This window comes from Theropithecus gelada, chromosome X (assembly GCF_003255815.1).
Source record: "Theropithecus gelada isolate Dixy chromosome X, Tgel_1.0, whole genome shotgun sequence".
Classification (NCBI taxonomy): Eukaryota; Metazoa; Chordata; class Mammalia; order Primates; family Cercopithecidae; genus Theropithecus; species Theropithecus gelada.
The window spans coordinates 153,212,762-153,234,312 of NC_037689.1; the positions used below are offsets into that span (position 1 = coordinate 153,212,762).

The window sequence follows — 21,551 nt, forward strand, 5'->3', positions numbered from 1 at the left end:
GCATCAAAAGAACTCTCCTTTAAGTATTCTACCAATTTTTGGTCATTAAACAAACTCCTGCAATGTGAAAAAAGTAAATCAAAAAAACCAGTGGATGAACTCATTACCAGAGAAAATATACTTTGTATTTGTGCTTTCCAGTGAGCCTGGGCAAAAGCCATGAACTCCCGGTCCAGATCCTCCAGAGTGTATGAGGTTGAATAAGTCTTCACTGTGCAATTCAGTGATCTTCCCAGTTGCCAACTCACCTCTGGCATGACTACCACCACCTCATGCCCCTTGAGGATAAGTTTCTCCACCACCGACTGCATGGTGAACCAGTGGCTCCCATCCATGGGCACTACCAGCAGCTTCCCTGCCTCAGCAAAGCCACAGGTCAGCAGTAGACACACACATAAAGGAACGGGGCTGGTGCACCGTGTGTGAGCCATCAGAGAACTGCAGCCCGAGCCAGCAGCTGGGATTCTAAGCTGCTATGATACAGTAGGCGGAAGAAGTACAGGCACAAAAGCTGACCCCAATAGAGGGCGTGTATTTATCATTTCACAATCACACTCACTGCCAATGATTTACTCATAAGAACACTAATACATGAGTATCATTTGCTGAGATACCTACTTGTATGATTTAGAGACAAGAGTAGATTATGCTCTCTTCCTTGGAGGGAGAGCATGCCCTGAGCTGCAATGTGACTTTAGAAACAGAATTATTAAGCAATGCTTTTGGACCTTGAAGATTCAGAAAGATAAAGTGAAAGTCAATTTGAATAAAGCTAATATTTTTGGAATTTATCCCAAAGCAAAATTTAGATTTTGACTTTAGCCAAGGAAATACTCTCTGTCCAGAAAGAAATTGGCATCCTATGTGCCAAGGAAAGACAGCAAGGCCCTTAGCACTGACCTCCCAACTGGCAACAGACTGGGGCTCACCTGCGTCTCTGCAATACATAATCATTGCTGGTTGTCTTCTTCCATATCCAAACCCTGAGAGGCCTCTGAAATGCTGAAATGAGATTGACAACCCTGCCTCCATGGACCATACCAAGGACTTGATGGAAAGTGACCATCGCCTATTTTAATGGCTTCCCTCAGATACATCACATGCAGTGGGGAGTCGCTGGCCCAGTCCTTGTGTGAGTACTCTGCTGCGCTGCCTCTCTGTGACTGCTCTACTTCCATATTCTAAACACGCCATCACTCCAGTGCCCTCCTTCAGGAAAATATGTACTTGTCTCCCTCAGTCTGCTGAGCACTCCTGGAGGTCCGAGGTGATGTCATCTTTGTGTTTTCACCCTCCTTTCACAGTAGCCATGCTATGCCTTTGATGCAGTTAGTATGTTTGTCCCCTCCATATATCATGGTCAAATATACTATCAGTGTTGGAGGTGAAGCATGGTGGGAGGTGTTTGGGTCGTGGGCATGGATCCCTCATGAATAGTTTCGCACTGTCCTTCCAATAGTGAGTGATTTCTCGTGAGATTTGATTGCTTAACAGTATATGACAGCACATGTATCCCAGAACTCTTTTTTTTTTTTTTTTTTTTTTTTTTGAGACGGAGTCTCACTCTGTCGCCCAGGCTGGAGTGCAGTGGCGGGATCTCAGCTCACTGCAAGCTCTGCCTCCCGGGTTCATGCTATTCTCCTGCCTCAGCCTCCCGAGTAGCTGGAACTACAGGCGCCCGCCACCTCGCCCGGCTAGTTTTTTGTATTTTTTAGTAGAGATGGGGTTTCACGTGTTAGCCAGGATGGTCTCGATCTCCTGACCTCGTGATCCGCCCGTCTCGGCCTCCCAAAGTGCTGGGATTACAGGCTTGAGCCACCGCGCCCTATCCCAGAACTCTTAAAGTATAATTTTTAAAAAATGTGACAAAAACCCTCTTCAGGATATTATCCAGGAGAACTTCCCCAGCCAAGCTAGAGAGGCCAACATTCAAATTCAGGAAACACAGAGAACACCATAAAGATACTCCTCAAGAAAAGCAACCCCAAGACACATAATCATCAGATTCACCAAGGTTGAAATGAAGGAAAAATGTTAAGGGCAGTCAGAGAGAACTGCTTATCCACAAAAGGAAGTCTATCAGACTAACAGTGGATCTCTCTGCAGAAACCCAACAAGCCAGAAGACAGTAGGGGCAAATACTCAACATTCCTAAAGGAAAGAATTTTCAATCCCGAATTTCATATCCAGTCAAACTAAGCTTCATAAGTGAAGGAGAAATAAAATCCTTTACAGACAAGCAAATGCTGAGAGATTTTGTCACCACCAGGCCTGCCTTACAAGAGCTCCTGAAGGAAGCACTAAATATGGAAAGGAAAAACCAGTACCAGCTACTGCAAAAACATACCCAATTATAAAGACAATCAGCACTATAAAGAAACTGCATCAGCTAATAGGCAAAATAAACAGCTAGTATCATAATGATAGGATCAAGTTCACACATAATAATATTAATCTTAAATGTAAATGGGCTAAATGCCCCAATTAAAAGACACAGACTGGCAAATTGGATAAACAGTCAAGACCCAACAGTGTGCTGTGTTCAGAAAATCCATTTCACGTGCAAAGACATACATAGGCTCAAAATAAAGGGATACAGGAATATTTACCAAGCAAATGGAAAGCAAAAAAAGCAGGGGTTGCAATCCTAGTCTCTCATAAAACAGACTTTAAACCAACACAGATCAAAAAAAGACAAAGAAGGGCATTATATAATGGTAAAGGAAAGGGATCAATGTAACAAGAAGAGCTAACCATCCTAAATATATATGCACCCAATACAGGAACACCCATAAAGCAAGTTCTTAGAGACCCACAAAGAGACTTAGGCTCCCATACAATAATAGTGGGAGACTTTAACACCCCACTGTCAATATTAGACAGATCAACGACACAGAAAATTAACACGGAAAAGCAGGACTTGAACTCAACTCTGGACCAAGCAAACCTAGTAGACGTCTATAGAACTTTCCAGCCCAAATCAACAGAATATACATTCTTCTCAGCACCACATTGCACTTATTCTAAAATTGACCACATAACTGGAAGTAAAACACTCCTCAGCAAATGCAGAAGAACGGATATCATAACAAACAGTCTCTTAGATCACAGTGCAAACAAATTAGAACTCAGGATTGAGAAATTTACTCAAAACTGCACAACTACATGGAAACTGAACAACCTGCTCCTGAATAACTACTGGGTAAATATTGAAATTAAGGCAGAAATAAATAAGTTCTTTGAAACCAATGAGAACAAAGACACAACATACCAGAATCTCTGGGACACAGCTAAAGCTGTGTTTAGAGGGAAATTTATAGCACTAAATGCCCACAGGAGAAAGCAGGAAAGATCTAACATCAAAACCCTAACATCACAATTAAAAGAAATAGAGAAGCAAGAGCAAACAAATTCAAAAGCTAGCAGAAGACAAGAAATAACTAAGATCAGAGCAGAACTGAAGGAGATAGAGACAGAAAAACCCTTCAAAAAACCAACGAATCCAGGAGTTGGTTTTTTGAAAAGATTAACAAAATTGATAGACCACTAGCCAGACTAATGAAGAAGAAAAGAGAGAAGAATCAATAGACACAATAAAAAATGATAAAGGGGATATCACCACCGACCCCACAGAAATACAAACTACCATCAGAGAATACTATAAACACCTCTACACAAATAAACTAGAAATTCTAGGAGAAATGGATAAATTCCTGGACACATACAGCCTCCCAAGACGAAACCAGGAAGAAGTCAAACCCCTGAATAGACCAATAACAGGTTTTGAAATTGAGGCAGTAATTAATTGCCTATCCACTGAAAAAAGCCCAGACCAGGTGGATTCACAGCAGAATTCTACCAGAGGTACAAAGAGGACCTGATACCATTCCTTCGGAAACTATTCCAAATAACAGAAAAAGAGGGACTCTTCCATAACTCATTTTATGAGGCCAGCATCATCCTGATACCAAAACCTGGCAGAGATACAACAAAAAAGGAAAATTTCAGGCCAATATCCCTGATGAACATCGATGGCAAATATCCTCAATAAAGTACTGGCAAACTGAGTCTGCTAGTACATCAAAAAGCTTATCCACCATGATCAAGTCAGCTACATATCTGGGATGCAAGGCTGGTCCAACATAGACAAATCAATAAACGTAATCCATCACATAAACAGAACCAATGACAAAAACCACATGATTATCTCAATTTAGATGCAGAAAAAGCCTTCGATAAAATTCAACAGCACTTCATGCCAAAAATTCTCAACAAACTAGGTATTGATGGAACATATCTCAAAATAATAAGAGCTATTTATAACAAACCCACAGCCAATATCATACTGAATGGGCAAAAGCTGGAAGCATTCCCTTTGAAAACCAGCACAAGACAAGGATGCCCTCTCTCACCACTCCTATTCAACATAGTATTGGAAGTTCTGGCCAGGACAATCAGGCAAGAGAAAGAAATATAGGGTATTCAAATAGGAAGAGAGGAAGTCAAATTGTCTCTGTTTGCAGATGACATGATTGTATATTTAGAAAATCCCATCATCTCAGTCCAAAATCTCCTTAAGCTGATAAGCAACTTCAGAAAAGTCTCAGGATACAAAATCAATGCCCAAAAATCACAAGCATTCCTATACAGCAGTAATAGAAAAACAGAGCCAAATCATGAGTAAACTTCCATTCACAATTGCTGCAAACAGACTAAAATACCTAGGAATACAACTTACAAGGGATGGGAAGGACCTCTTCAAGAAGAACTACAAACCACTGCTCAAGGAAACAAGAGAGGACACAAACAAAGGGGAAAACATTCCATGTTCATGGATAGGAACACCCAATATCATGAAAATTGCCATACTGCCCAAGGTAATTTATACATTCAATGCTATCCCCATCAAGCTACCATTGACTTTCTTCACAGAATTAGAAAAAACTACTTTAAATTTCATATGGAACTAAAAAAGAGCCTGCATAGCTAAGACAATCCTAAGCAAAAAGAACAAAGCTGGAGGCATCACGCTGCCTGACTTCAAACTATACTACAAGTCTACAGTAACCAAAACCGCATGGTACTGGTACCCAAACAGATATATAGATCAATGGAACAGAACAGAGGCCTCAGAAATTATACCACACATCTACAACCATCTGATCTTTGACACACCTGACAAAAACAAGCAATGGGGAAAGGATTCCCTATTTAATAAATGGTGTTGGGAAAACTGGTTAGCGATATGCAGAAAACTGAATCTGGACCCCTTCCTTACACCTTACACAAAAATTAACTCAAGATGGATTAAAGACTTAAACGTAAGACCTAAAACCATGAAAACTCTAGAAAAAAACCTAGGCAATACCATTCAGGACGTAGGCATGGGCAAAGACTTCATAACTAAAACATCAAAAGCAATGGCAACAAAAGCCAAAATTAAGAAATGGGATCTAATTAAACGAAAGAGCTTCTGCACAGCAAAAGAAACTATTATCAGACTGAACAGGCAACCTACACAATGGGAGAAAAATTTTGCAATCTATCCATCTGACAAAGGGCTAATATCTAGAATTTGCAAGGAACTTAAATTTACAAGAAAAAAACAACCCCATCAAAAAGTGGGTGAAGGATATGAACAGACACTTCACAAAAGAAGACATTTATACAACCAACAAACATATCAAAACAGCTCATCATCACTGGTCATTAGAGAAATGCAAATCAAAACGACAATGAGATACCATCTCATGCCAGTTAGAATGGCGATCATTAAAACTCAGGAAAGAACAGATGCTGGAGAGGATGTGGAGAAATAGGAACGTTTTTACACTGTCGGTGGGAGTTCAACCATTGTGGAAGACAGTGTGGCGATTCCTCAAGGATCTAGAACCAGAGATACCATTTGATCCAGCAATCCCATTACTGGGTATATACCCAAAGGATTATAAATCATTCTACTACAAAGCACATGCACATGTATTTTATTGCAGCACTATTCACAATAGCAAAGACTTGGAACCAATGCAAATGACCATCAATGATAGAGTGGATAAAGAAAATGTGGCACATATACACCATGGAATACTATGCAGCCATAAAAAAGGATGAGTTCATGTCCTTTGCCGGGACATGGATGAAGTTGGAAACTATCATTCTCAGCAAACTAACACAAGAGCAGAGAACCAAACACTGCATGTTCTCATGCACAGTGGGAGTTGGACAATGAGAACACATGGATGCAGAGAGGGGAACATCACACAATCACACACTGGGGCCTGTTGCAGGGTGAGGGCCTAGGGGACGGACAGCATTAGGAGAAATACCTAATGTAGATGACGGGTTGATGGGTGCGGCAAACCACCATGGCATGTGTATACCTGTGTAACAAACCTACACATTCTGCACATGTATCCCAGACCTTACAGTATTTTTTTTTAAAAAAAAAAAAAGAGTTTTACAGCAGGAAAAAAAAAAAAGTATGCACCACCATGGCACATGTTTACCTATGTAACAAACCTGAAAATCTTCCACGTGTACCCCAGAAATAAAAATTAAAATTAAAAAGAAAAGTACGTGCCATCTCCCCCATTTCTCTCTTGCTCTTGCTCTTGCTATGTGACATGCCAGCTCCCCATCACCTTCTGTCATGATTGTAAGCTTCCTGAGGCCTCACCTGAAGCAGATGCTAGCACCATGTTTCATGTAAAGACTGCAAAACTGTGAACCAATTAAAGCTCTTTTCTTTATAAATTACCCAGCCTCAGCTATCCTTTATAGCAATCCAAGCAAACAAATACAGCCTTGCACAAAGAAAATCAACCGAAATATTTGTTGCATTGGACAGAATTATATTCTGCAGGTTTTCTTGATACCTTCATGGACGAGCTAAGCAGTGTGTGTCAGGTAACACCTTAAAGAACATTTAGTGAGAGATTCTGCAGACAACCTCGTGGTATAATCCTTGTGCGAGCACAAGATGGCTCCTTTCGGGACACCTTGTTACTAGACATTTGCTTAGTCTCCTTTTCTTTTGGTGTCTGGGGCACTTGCAGATGACTGTCCTTGAAAAACAAACATGACGGTGAGTGAACTACCTTCCCTGGAGGCTTACTTCCGAGCAGAAATCAATGAAATGGAAAATATATTCAAAACATAGACAAAATTAATGAAACCAAAGCTGGTTTGTTGAGAAAATTAATGAAGCCAAAGCTGGTTTGCTGAGATCAATTAATTTAGTAAAGCTCTAGCCACCTTGATCTAACAAAAATGAGAGAAGAAATAAATTATCAATATCAGGAACGAGAGAGGTGGTATCACCATAGATTCTACAGATATTAAAATGTTAAGAGAATATCATGAACAAGTTTATGCCAAAAAAAGTCTGCAACTTAGATGGAATGGACACATTTTGTTAAAGACACAAACTGCTAGACATTTCACAAGAATAAATGCATAACCCCAACAGAAGTAACCTGCATCTTTTCTTTTCTTTTTTTTTCTTTTTTTTGAGATGGAGTCTCACTCTGTTGCCCAGGCTGGAGTGCAGTGGCCAGATCTCAGTTCACTGCAAGCACTGCCTCCTGGGTTTACACCATTCTCCTGCCTCAGCCTCCCGAGTAGCTGGGACTACAGACGCCCGCCACCTCGCCCAGATAGTTTTTTGTATTTTTTAGTAGAGACGGGGTTTCACCATGTTAGCCAGGAGGGTCTTGATCTCCTGACCTTGTGATCTGCCCGTCTCGGCCTCCCAAAGTGCTGGGATTACAGGCTTGAGCCACCGCACCCTGCCATACCTGTATATTTTAAATTTAATTTAGATTTGTAATTCACACCTTCCCTCACAAAACAAAGCTCAGATGATATCACTGATGAATCTGGCAAACATTGAAGAATAAATAATACCAATTATTCACAAACTGGTTCCAAAAACTGAAGCCTACGGGATTTCCTAATTCATTTGATGAGACCAGCATTATCACAGTACCAAAACCAGATAGACATTATAAGATAGGAAAATTACAGACCCTCATGAGCTTAGATGCAAAAATTTTAAACAAAATATTGGCAAGTCAACTTCTGTAATATTTTAAAATAGGTACTACACAAAAAGATTATACACCATAACCAAGTGGGGTTTATCTGAGGAATGCAAGGCTGGTTTGACATTAGAAAATTAATTGAGGTTGTGCCACCATGTTCATAGCAGCATAACTCACAACAGCCAAAAAGTGGAAACAACCCCAGCAAAAATGTGGTGTAGGTATACAGAATGAAATATTATTCAGCCTTAGAAAGGAAGAAAATTCTGACATATGCTAACATGAATGAACCTTAAGGATATTGTGCAGAGTGAACTAAGCTAATCACAAAATGACAAATGCTGTATGATTCTACTTATATGAAGTATCTAAAATAGTCAAATTCGTAGAATAAAAGAGTGAAATGATGGTTGGCAAGGGCTGAGAGGAGGGGAGAATGGAGAATTATATTTTAATGGGTCCAAAGTTTCAGTTTGGGAAGATGAAGAGAGTTCTGGAGATGAATGGTGGTATTGGTTGTACAGCAATGTGAATGTACTCAATACTGAACTGTGTACCTAAAGTGATGAAGATGATTCATTTTATGCTATGTGTATTTCACCATAATTAATGATAAAATAAATAATTTTATAAATCAATTAAAGTAACATACCACATAAATAAACTAAAAAAGGATAAGCATATAATTATCTCAATAAGTATGGAAAAAGTGTTTGACAAAAATCCAAAATCCACTTATGATAAAAAATTCTCAACAAACTCAGAAAAAAAAAAGAGGAGTATCTTAAACTAATGAAGGGCATCTTGGAGGAACCCACAGCTAACATCATCCTTAATGGTGAAAGACTGAATGCTCCACTCCTCAAGTCAAACACACGCCGAGGACGGGGGCCCTCCCCACTTCTACTCAACATTGTTCTTCAGGTTCCAGCCAGTGCAGTCAAGGAAGAAAAAGAAGGAAAGAGTATTTAGATTGTAAAGAAAAAAATAAAAAGGTCTCATTCACAGACAACATGTTTATGTATGTAGGAATAATAACAAACTCTACAAAAATCTCCTAGAACAAATACATAAGTTTAGCATGGTTGCAAGATACAATACTTAAAAATTAATCTTATTTCTATATACAGTTGACAGGGAACAGTAGGGTTTTGAGCTGTGTGGATCCACTTATATGCAGATTTTTATAGATAAATATATTGCAAACTTCTTTTATAGAAAAATAAACAGATTTTTATTTACTTTATTTTATAATCTAAAAAAACAGATTTTTATAGATAAATATATTGCAAAGAAACTTCCAACAGTTTGAAAAAACATACATATAAACCACATAAACTAGAAATATCTAAAATTTTTTTAAAGGTAGGTATGCCATTAATGCATAAAGCATGTGTAGGTACTACTCTATTTTATTATTACTTTAAAATATGCACAAATCTATAAAAAATTATTAAAACACACACAAACACTTCCAGACTGTACACTGCATCATTAGCACTGGAAAGAAATACAAACAAATGTATAGATGCAGCATTAAATCTTAACTGCACAAAATTACCTATAGTATATACTACACTACTGTAATAATTTTGTAGCTACCTCCTGTTGCTCTTCCAGTGAGCTGAAGTGTGGGTTAAATGCATGTGATATAACACTTATACTCTCTGAGCATTTCATCTCTCCAATAAATTGCATGTCAGAGTAAAAGTGATCTCTCATGGCTCTACTGTATTTTTCATCGTGTTTAGTGCAATATTATAAACCTTGAATACCATCATGGGACTACAGAGCACCACTAATGATACTGGAATTACTCCCAAGAAGCAAAGAATTACCAAAAAAGTCAAATTGCTTGATTGGTACCATAGACTGAGCTCTACCATGGTGATTGCCTGCCATTTCAAAATAAATGAAGCTAGATAAGGACCATTGGAAAAAAAAGAAAGAAAGAAGGAAGGGAGGGAGGGAGGCAGGGAGGGAGGGAGATTCATGAAGACATTGCTGCAGCAATGCCAGCAGGAGCCAAACCTTGCATTTCTTTCTGAAATACCTTTTGTCTCATATTGAAAATGCAGCTTTAATGTGAGTGTAGCATTGCTATAAGAAAGGCTTATTTATAATGCCATTGTGATTTGAGAAAAGCAAAGTCATTATATGACAACTTAAAGCAAAAAAGAGGTGAAGAATCCAAAACTGGAGAATTTAATGGCGGCAAAGGATGGTTTGCTAGTTTTTTGTCAAGATAACAGAAGCAGCTTCTGCCAAGCAAAAGGAGACAAATGAGTTCCCAGACGCCACGAAGAAAATTATTGAGGAGGAAGGATATCTGCCTGAACAGATTTTTAATGCAGATGACAGTGCCCTATTGTGGAAAAAACAAAAACAAAAACAAGATGACACAAAAGACATTTATTAGCGAGGAAGTAAACCAAGCACCAGAATGCAAGGCAGAAAGGGACAGGCTAACTCTACTGTTTTATGTAAACACAGTCAAGTTTACACTCAGGACTGACTTCATGTGTAGAACTGCCCAACCTTAAGCCTTGAGGGGACAAGATCGACACCCACTGACAGATTTTTGGTGGTACAACAAGAAGGCCTACACAACAAGAACACTTTTTCTGGATTGGTTCCATCAATGCTTTGTCCCTGAAGGCAGAAAATGTATTGCCAGTAAGGGACTGTCTTTTAAAGTTCTTTTGATATTGGACAATGCCCCTAGTCACCCAGAACCCATGAGTTCAACATGGAAGGTGTCAAAGTGGTCTACCTGCTTCCAAACCCAACATCTCTAATTCAGTTTCTCAATCAGGGGTCATAAGGAACTTTAGAACTCATTACACACACTTTTTTATGGAAAAGATTGTCAATACTATGGAAGAGAATCTGGATAGAGAATGTCATGAAAGTCCAGAAGGATTACACCACTGAAGATGCCATTGTTGTTACAGAAAGAGCTGTGAAAGCCACCAAGCCCCAAACAATACATTTCTTCTGGAGAAAACTGTGTCCAGATGTTGCACATGACTTCACAGGATTTATGACAGAGCCAATCAAGGAAGTCATGAAAGGGATTGTGTATTCAGCAACAAAAGGTGGGGGATAAGGTGTTTCAAAATATGAATCTTGGAGAAATTCAAGAGTCAATAGACACTACACTAGAGGAATTAATAGAGGACCTGATGGAGATGAGTGCTTTCCAATCAGTACTTGATGAGAAAGAAGATGTAGAAGCAGCAGTGCCAGAAAAAAAAAAAATGGCTTTACACAATATAAGCCTCATAGAAAGGCTTCCAATTATTTAAGACTGCTATTGACTTCTATTACAACATGAACCTTTCTATGATATGGGCACTGAAACCAAAGCAAGTGGGGAAGAAGGATTAGTACTGTATAAAAGCATTTTTAAATAAATCAAAGAGAAAAAAATAGACAGCAATTACGATGTATTTCCATAAAGTTACACCAAGTGCACCTGCCTCACCTGACTCCCCTTCCACCTCCTCTACCTCTTCTGCTTCTGCCACCCTGAGACAGCAAGACCAACATCTACTCCTCCTCCTCCTCCTCCTCCTCCACAGCCCACTCAATGGAAGATGATGAAGACGGAGACCTTTTTGATGATTCACTTCCGCTTATACATATTCAACTTTTATTTTAGATTCAAGAGTACATACGCAGGTTACCTGAGTATATTGCATGATGCTGACGTTTGGGGCATGATTGCTCCCATCACCCAAGTACTGAGCATAGTACCCAATAGTTTTTCAACTCCTGCACCCCTTCCTCTCCCCTTTAGAGTCCACAGTGTCTATTGTTGCCATCTTTATGCCCATGAGTACCCACTGTTTGGCTCCCACTTCTAAGTGAGAACACATGGTATTTGGTGTTCTGTGTCTGTGTATATTTCCTTAGGATAATGACCTCCAGCTGCATCCATGTTGTTACAAAGAACATGATTTCATTCTTTTTTTATGACTGCATATTCCATGGTGTATATGTTCCACGTTTTCTTCATCTAAGCCACTGTTGACGAGCACCTAGGTTGATTTCATGTCTTTTCTATTCTGAATAGAGATGCAATGAACATACCAGTGCATGTGTTTCTTGGTAAAATGATTTTATATATATATAAAACTTCTATTTTACTGGTGGTGTCTATTGACTTCTTTGCGAAATCTCCAAACTACTTCCCACAGGGGATGAACTAATTTGCATTCCCACCACCAACGGTGTACAACTGGTCCCCTTTCTCAGCAGCTTCGCAAGCATCTATTGTTTCTTGACTTTTTAATAATAGCCATTCTAACTGGTGTGAGATGATATCTCATTGTGGTTTTGACTTTCATTTCTCTGATGATTAGTGATACTGGGCATTTTTTCATATGTTATGTTTTTAAATAACATTTTCTTTTCTCTAGCTTTCTTTATTGTAATAATATAAGATATAATACTAACGACATTCAAAATATGTGTTAATTGACTGTTTATGCTACTGGTAAGGCTTTTGGTAAATAGTTGGCTGTTAGTAGTTATGTTTTTGGAGAATCAAAAGATCTGTGTGGATTTTTTGCTTCAGCGGGTTGGTCTGCTTCATTCCCATATTGTTCAGGGGTCAACTATACTAGCAATGAACAATTAAAAATTGGAATAAAAATATCACTTAAATAGCATCAAAAACATGAAACACTTAGGAATATATCTGACAAAAAATGTGAAAGACTGTACACTGAAAATTACAGAACACTGATGAGGGACTTAAATAGATATGTTAATGAATTGGAAAACTCAAAATTGATAAGATGTTGTTTCTCCCCAGTTGATCTATAAATTCAATACAGTCCCAATCACACCAAACTAAAAAACTTATTCTAAAATCCATACGGTCATGTAGCAGACCTACAATAGCAAAAACAATTTGAAAAAAATTGGTAACACTACCTCATTTCAAGATTATCACAAAGCTACAGTAATCAAATATTTCACAAATATTTCAGTGGAGCAGAACACAAAGTCTAGAAATACATGCACAGATGTATGAAGAGCCAAGTTTTTACAAAGGTACAAGCAATGCATTGGAGAACAGGCCACTCTTTTCTACACGCAAGAAAACAAGAAAAGACCTCTGTGTCTTCCTACCAAAAACCTATAACCCCAGTTTAACCATGATAAAAATGTCAAACACACACTGAGGAACATTCTACAGGACACCTGACCAGGACTGCTCAAAACTGCCCAAGTCACCAAAAACAGGGGAAGTCTGAGAAACCGTCACAGGCTGGAAGAGACTAAGGAGACATGATGACTACATTTCAGGTGGTATCAATGGGATCCCATAAAAGAACAGTGATATTAAGTAAAAATCAATGAAATCTGAAGGAAACAGACTTTAGCTCATCATAACGTGTCAATATTGGCGAATGAGTTGCGATGGATGTGCCATAGAAACATAAGATATAACAATGGGGAAACTGGACACAGGATAGATAAGAATTCTCTAAACTATTTGTTGCAACCTTGCTATAAACCTCTATTTATTCTACAATGAAGTATTTGTAAGGAAAGTCACTCAATAGACTGTGAGAAAATATTTGCGGGACCCATGTGGATGCACATGGTGAAGGATTCATCAGAGGCATGGTGGGAGACGGCTGGATGATCTCCGCAAATGGTCTGGAGTCTGATGCTGGACCTGAAGGACCCCAGGGTGGGTCTTCCGTTGAAGAGACTATTCTGTCCCATTTGAATGATCTTGACACACGTGTCAAAATTTGACACCTTGTCAATTGGCCAAGAATATATGGGTTTATTTCTGAATTCTCCATTCTATTCCATTGATCTATATGGAAAGATGTTGTTCCAGAAAATGGGGGAAATTTAATTATGGACTGGAAATGAGATAATATTAAAGAATTTTTATTGCCTTAGATATGATAATGATATTGTGGCTATGTAACAAATGTTTCTTATTTTTCGTATTTAATTAAGTATTCAGTGATGGAATGACATGCCAAGAATTTCTTTTTAAAATGACACAAACTGGGGGTTGAAAGGTAATGTCTAGCAAGATGGCATTCACAATTCCAACAAAGAGAATAAAATACCTAGGAATACAACTTACAACGGGTGTGAAGACCTCTTCAAGGAGAACTACAAACCACTGCTCAACAAAATAAGAGGACACAAACAAATGGAAGAACATTCCGGCTCATGGATATGAAGAATCAATATCGTAAAAATGGCCATACTGCCCAAGGTAATTTATAGATTCAATGCTATCCCATGAAGCTACCATTGACTTTCTTCATAGAATTAGAAAAGACTACTTTAAATTTCATATGGAACTAAAAAAGAGCCTGCATAGCCAAGACAATCCTAAGCAACAAGAACAAAGCTGGAGGCATCACGCTACCTGACTTCAAACTATACTACAAGGCTACAGTAACCAAAGCAGCATGGTACTGGTGCCCAAACAGATATATAGACCAATGGAACAGAATGGAGGCCTCAGGAATAACACCACACATCCCCAACCTTCTGATCTTTGACAAACCTGACAAAAACAAGAAAAGGGGGAAAGATTCCCTATTTAATAAATGGTGTTGGGAAAACTGGCTAGCCATATGTAGAAAGCTGAAACTGGATCCCTTCCTTACAACTTATAGAAAAATTAACTCAAGATGGATTAAAGACTTAAATGTAAGACCTAAAACCATAAAAACCCTTGAAGAAAACCTAGGCAATACCATTCAGGACATAGGCATGGGCAAAGACCTCATGACTAAAACACCAAAAGCAATGGCAACAAAAGCCAAAATTGACAAATGTGATCTAATTAAACCAAAGAGCTTCTGCACAGCAAAAGAAACTATCATCAGACTGAACAGGCAACCTACACAATGGGAGAACATTTTTGCAATCAATCCACCTGGCAAAGGGCTAATAGCCAGAATCTACAAAGAAGTCAAACAAATTTACAAGAAAAAAAACAACCCATTCAAAAGTGGGCAAAGGATATGAACAGACACTTCTCAAAAGAAGACATTTATGCAGCAAACAGACATATGAAAAAATGTTCATCATCACTGGTCATCACAGAAATGCAAATCAAAACCACAATGAGATACCATCTCATGCCAGTTAGAATGGCGATCATTAAAAAGTCAGGAAACAACAGATGCTGGAGGGGATGTGGAGAAATAGGAACGCTTTTACTCCGTTGGTGGGAGTGTAAATTAGTTCAACCATTGTGGAAGACAGTGTGGCAATTCCTCAAGGATCTAGAACTAGAAATACCATTTGACCCAGCGATCTCATTACTGGGTATATACCCAAAGGATTATAAATCATGGTACTATAAAGACACATGCACACATACGTTTATTGCAGCACTATTCACAATAGCAAAGACTTGGAACCAACCCAAATGTCCATCAATGATAGACTGGATAAAGAAGATGTGGCACATACACACCATGGAATACTATGCAGCCATAAAAAAGGATGAGTTCATGTCCTTTGCAGGGACATGGATGAAGCTGGAAACTATCATTCTCAGCAAACTATCACAAGGACAGAAAACCAAACAGCGTATATTCTCACTCATAAGTAGGAATTGAACAATAAGAACACATGGACACAGGGAACATCACACACCAGGGCCTGTCAGGGGGTGGGGGGCTGGGGAAGGGATAGCATTAGGAGAAATACCTAATGGAAATGACGAGTTGATGGGTGCAGCAAACCAACATGGCACATGTATACCTATGTAACAAACCTGCACATTGTGCACATGTGCCCTAGAACTTAAAGTATAATAAAAAAGATTGACACAAATTTCTCTTTTAAAAAAGTTTTCTTTAAAGACAGGAAAAAAGGGATAGATGAATCAGTTCAGCAAAATAGTGAAAATTATTTAACCTAAGATTGATATACAGGTGGTCATGACACTAAGTCTCTCTTTTGTGTGTGTTAAACACTTTGAAAATAAAAACTTGAAGTAAACAATTTTAGTGGGAGGCCTTAGTCTTGTCCACCAAAAGCTAACTTTGAATTTGGATCTTGAACTGGAGCCAGAAACTTAGAGCAATGGGGGAAGCACAGATCTTTTCTTGCTCTGTAACCATATCCCATCCCCAGGTCTGCAGAGCTGAACCTACCATGGATGGTATAGACGGAGCCTGAATTCTTTTCACCTAAAACCAGTCATCAATTCTGTTGGAACTAACCAAAAATTCAAAGAGACTAGGAGTGACTTCCTCTTTTTCTCATTAAAACTATTTCAATGTTCTGCTGAATTGTTTACACATCATTAATCAACACACACACTAGAACGCTGAAATGTAAAAGAACAACCATACCAAATTATATAGTTTAAAAGTTTGTCCCCTCCAAATCTCATGTTGAAATTTGATCCCTGACGTTCGAGATGGGGTCATCTGCCATCCTTGTTAAAGTATTTAATTACATCCCTGGATGTAATTCTCCCGGATAGGCTCAAGGAGATTTTGTTACAGGAGACCTTCAAGAAAATCCCCTGTGCAGGGTCTGGGACACCGCACACAAACACACCTGCATATACACAAACACGTACATGTGCAAACACGTACTCTATCATTAAGTAATGCTCCCTTCTCATCAGACAGATGAGACTCAGACTCGAATCCTGTTTCCCAACAAGATGTAACCAACTGCATGCTTTTCCCAGACACATCCTGGCCTCTGAAACAAGGAAGGAGCAATATGCAGTGTCCATCCTTCTTTCAACGACAGTCGACTTTTACTTTTGTGGTTGGGCCACATCCAAGGCTCTTGACAGAAAGCCCTCTTTCAGATCTCAATTCCTCTGTGAGAATTCTGCTGGATTTACGGATATAATCATAAATATATACATTAATATACATAACCCTCTGCAACTATAAAAACTTTCATACATGTATATTCTTTAATAGATATATAAACACATTTATTTCTTATCTCATAAAAGATTTATAATCAAAATAAATGAAACCATATAGAGTTTAATGTTTCATTTTTTATGTATATCTCCCTATCATAGGTGATATAAAATCATATATAGGGTTTTATATCTCTAAAGTCCTCTGGGTGACCCTGTGAGCCATAATGAACTCAGTGTGGGTTCAGGAAGTGGCAGAGCCTCACCCTCAGCCACAGATGTGGTGTGTAGGCAACACATGGATGGTGCTTGGTACCGTAATTAATGGAGGATACAGAGGAGAAAAGTGCTTTGATAAGTCCAACCTCTTAAGAGTCCTTCAACTTGCATCTCCTCGCCCGGTCTGGCCAAGAACTGAAAGTCATGCCTAATTTTGAAAGGCCTACAACTGTAGTCTTCCTGCTTTTTAGAAAGAGCATTATTTCACTTTCCCATGAGTAGGCTGAAAGGTCACTCTTTTACCAAACATCTGCCAATGACAGATATGACTGTGTTACGAAGTCTACTGAACATTGTAAGCAGCCACAGCAATAGACAAAAATGTATACTCCATCCCTAATAAAATAATATAATGAGATGAGACACCAAGTGATTCATCTGGATTTAGCAACTGTGCATTTGCCAGAATCTTATTCTGGTATTTTTCAAGGATTTTTCAGTCAAAAGTGACCGAATTCCTATTTAAACTGGCTACTCTAACAATATTACTCAGTAATGTTTTGGAAGTATATGCTCCAGCAAAGCAAAAGAAGCAGTACAAATATCAGAGAAGGGAATTACTTGCAGATGGTAGGGTATATTGTACATCTAATGCATACTAAAAAATAATAAAAAAAGTTAGTAATGTTGCTGGATACAAGATACATGTGCAAAAACCCCAATAGTCAGTTAAATGTAGAAATGGAAAATTTGCCCTGTAAAAAAATAGTTTCAAAAATAATAAAATGCCAAGGAATAAATGTTAATAACAAACATAAAATGCTTATATAGTGAAAAATTTTATTTATGTATATAAAACAAGATCTGAATAAATAGTGAGACTTACATATTCCTGAACAGGATGACTTAATAGTAAAAAGATGCCAATCCTTCTCAACTCAGGAAAACCCTATAACCCTACATGTAAGACTCTAGTCTACTAAGATAAAAGCAAGAATATAGAAAAATATTCACATAAGGAAATTATTAAAGAGTGTTTACATGGCCTTATTCATAAAAGCAAAAAATGGAAAATGCCTAAAGATATATCAATACTAATTGGTTAAAAAAAACTACATAGCATCCAAAGTAAAGACTATTAAACGAACTCGTCAAATCTGTCTGTATTTGTCTATAAAGGAATCTATTATTTATTGGCAAATGAAAAATGCAAGGTAAAGAAATATATGTCTAACCTAATACAAGATTTTATTTTAACAAAATAGGTATGAGAATTTACATTAGATATTCCGTATAACTAAAATGCTTTTTTTTTTTAATGAAAAGAATGTACACAAAACTGCTACGAGCATTTCCTCTAGGGGTCACAAAAATTAGCAATAAAGGGAAGTTTCATTTCTTACTGTGGTTTTTGGTGCTTTTCTAAACACGGTACTCAAAAACGTAGGCTGAATAGGACCTATAATTTTTAAATTATATATACACAACTAAAACACTTTTTTAATGAAAAGAATGTATGCAAAACTGCTAAGAGCATTTGCTCTCAGGGGTCACATAGAATTTGCAAAAAAGGGAAGTTCCATTTCTTACTGCGGTTGTTGGTACTTTTCTAAACACAGTACTCAAAAATGTAGGCTGAATATGATGTATAATTTTTAAATTATATATACACACTTTCAAGAAGGGCAGTTTTTTTTTTTTTTTTTTGAGACAGAGTCTCACTCTGTCGCCCAGGCTGGAGTGCAGTGGCCGGATCTCAGCTCACTGTAAGCTCCGCCTCCCGAGTTTACACCATTCTCCTGCCTCAGCCTCCCGAGTAGCTGGGACTACAGGCGCCCGCCACCTCTCCTGGCTAGTTTTTTGTATTTTTTAGTAGAGACGGGGTTTCACGGGGTTAGCCAGGATGGTCTCGATCTCCTGACCTCGTGATCCGCCCATCTCGGCCTCCCAAAGTGCTGAGATTACAGGCTTGAGCCACCGCGCCCGGCCAAGAAGGGCAGTTTTATAAAATTTGATAACTGACAAGTACATGAATTGGCACAAAATAATTTGTTAAACTGGAAAGAAATTTGAAATGCAACAAACCAAAATGTCAAATCACAGTTCAGTAAGGAATCTTTTTTTAATTTACAAAGCCAGATTATTCTTAATGTGCTAAAGGAGAGATGACTTACCATAGGCACTGGCTTTCCCTGATGGCAGTTGATACCACCAATGAAGATCATGTTGGGCATCACGGGTTTGGGATAGTCCAAAACAAAGTCCGTTCGCAACAACCAAATTGATGTGTGGCTGTAGAGATCATATTCCGTGACAGGTGTTTGGAGAATTTCAGAGGCTATTTCTAGGGCATTTTTGAAAAAATACTTGCAAAATAAATGTTCCTCCAAATGCATGACATGGTTCCATACTCTCTTCTTGAAAGTCATGGCATCTGAGAACCCTAAGAGAATTCTGGGGACATAGGAAAGAGGAGCAGGGCACTGTGCACCTTCTTCAAGATAGTGGCAAGCTATTCCCCTGGCAAAGACCACAGAGGGGAGGGAGAAATATTTGGCAACAATTAAGCCACAGGCATCAAAAGGATCCAGAAACACCGCATCAAAAGAACTCTCCTTTAAGTATTCTACCAATTTTTGGTCATTAAACAAACTCCTGCAATGTGAAAAAAGTAAATCAAAAAAACCAGTGGATGAACTCATTACCAGAGAAAATATACTTTGTATTTGTGCTTTCCAGTGAGCCTGGGCAAAAGCCATGAACTCCCGGTCCAGATCCTCCAGAGTGTATGAGGTTGAATAAGTCTTCACTGTGCAATTCAGTGATCTTCCCAGTTGCCAACTCACCTCTGGCATGACTACCACCACCTCATGCCCCTTGAGGATAAGTTTCTCCACCACCGACTGCATGGTGAACCAGTGGCTCCCATCCATGGGCACTACCAGCAGCTTCCCTGCCTCAGCAAAGCCACAGGTCAGCAGTAGACACACACATAAAGGAACGGGGCTGGTGCACCGTGTGTGAGCCATCAGAGAACTGCAGCCCGAGCCAGCAGCTGGGATTCTAAGCTGCTATGATACAGTAGGCGGAAGAAGTACAGGCACAAAAGCTGACCCCAATAGAGGGCGTGTATTTATCATTTCACAATCACACTCACTGCCAATGATTTACTCATAAGAACACTAATACATGAGTATCATTTGCTGAGATACCTACTTGTATGATTTAGAGACAAGAGTAGATTATGCTCTCTTCCTTGGAGGGAGAGCATGCCCTGAGCTGCAATGTGACTTTAGAAACAGAATTATTAAGCAATGCTTTTGGACCTTGAAGATTCAGAAAGATAAAGTGAAAGTCAATTTGAATAAAGCTAATATTTTTGGAATTTATCCCAAAGCAAAATTTAGATTTTGACTTTAGCCAAGGAAATACTCTCTGTCCAGAAAGAAATTGGCATCCTATGTGCCAAGGAAAGACAGCAAGGCCCTTAGCACTGACCTCCCAACTGGCAACAGACTGGGGCTCACCTGCGTCTCTGCAATACATAATCATTGCTGGTTGTCTTCTTCCATATCCAAACCCTGAGAGGCCTCTGAAATGCTGAAATGAGATTGACAACCCTGCCTCCATGGACCATACCAAGGACTTGATGGAAAGTGACCATCGCCTATTTTAATGGCTTCCCTCAGATACATCACATGCAGTGGGGAGTCGCTGGCCCAGTCCTTGTGTGAGTACTCTGCTGCGCTGCCTCTCTGTGACTGCTCTACTTCCATATTCTAAACACGCCATCACTCCAGTGCCCTCCTTCAGGAAAATATGTACTTGTCTCCCTCAGTCTGCTGAGCACTCCTGGAGGTCCGAGGTGATGTCATCTTTGTGTTTTCACCCTCCTTTCACAGTAGCCATGCTATGCCTTTGATGCAGTTAGTATGTTTGTCCCCTCCATATATCATGGTCAAATATACTATCAGTGTTGGAGGTGAAGCATGGTGGGAGGTGTTTGGGTCGTGGGCATGGATCCCTCATGAATAGTTTCGCACTGTCCTTCCAATAGTGAGTGATTTCTCGTGAGATTTGATTGCTTAACAGTATATGACAGCACATGTATCCCAGAACTCTTTTTTTTTTTTTTTTTTTTTTTTTTGAGACGGAGTCTCACTCTGTCGCCCAGGCTGGAGTGCAGTGGCGGGATCTCAGCTCACTGCAAGCTCTGCCTCCCAGGTTCATGCTATTCTCCTGCCTCAGCCTCCCGAGTAGCTGGAACTACAGGCGCCCGCCACCTCGCCTGGCTAGTTTTTTGTATTTTTTAGTAGAGATGGGGTTTCACGTGTTAGCCAGGATGGTCTCGATCTCCTGACCTCGTTATCCGCCCATCTCGGCCTCCCAAA

At 39.1% G+C, this 21,551-nt stretch overlaps 1 protein-coding gene across 1 annotated transcript in view; it reads right to left on the reverse strand.

The window, feature by feature from the left end:
• Nucleotides 1–20,189, reverse strand: part of LOC112615319 (UDP-glucuronosyltransferase 1-8-like) — a 21,585-nt gene extending 1,396 nt beyond the window's left edge. The window contains 5 exon segments of the mRNA XM_025371868.1: nucleotides 249–355; nucleotides 6,950–7,064; nucleotides 19,335–19,943; nucleotides 19,945–20,015; nucleotides 20,018–20,189. Coding sequence (XP_025227653.1) covers nucleotides 249–355; nucleotides 6,950–7,064; nucleotides 19,335–19,943; nucleotides 19,945–20,015; nucleotides 20,018–20,189 — 1,074 coding nt within the window.
• Nucleotides 20,190–21,551: the final 1,362 nt, after the last annotated feature.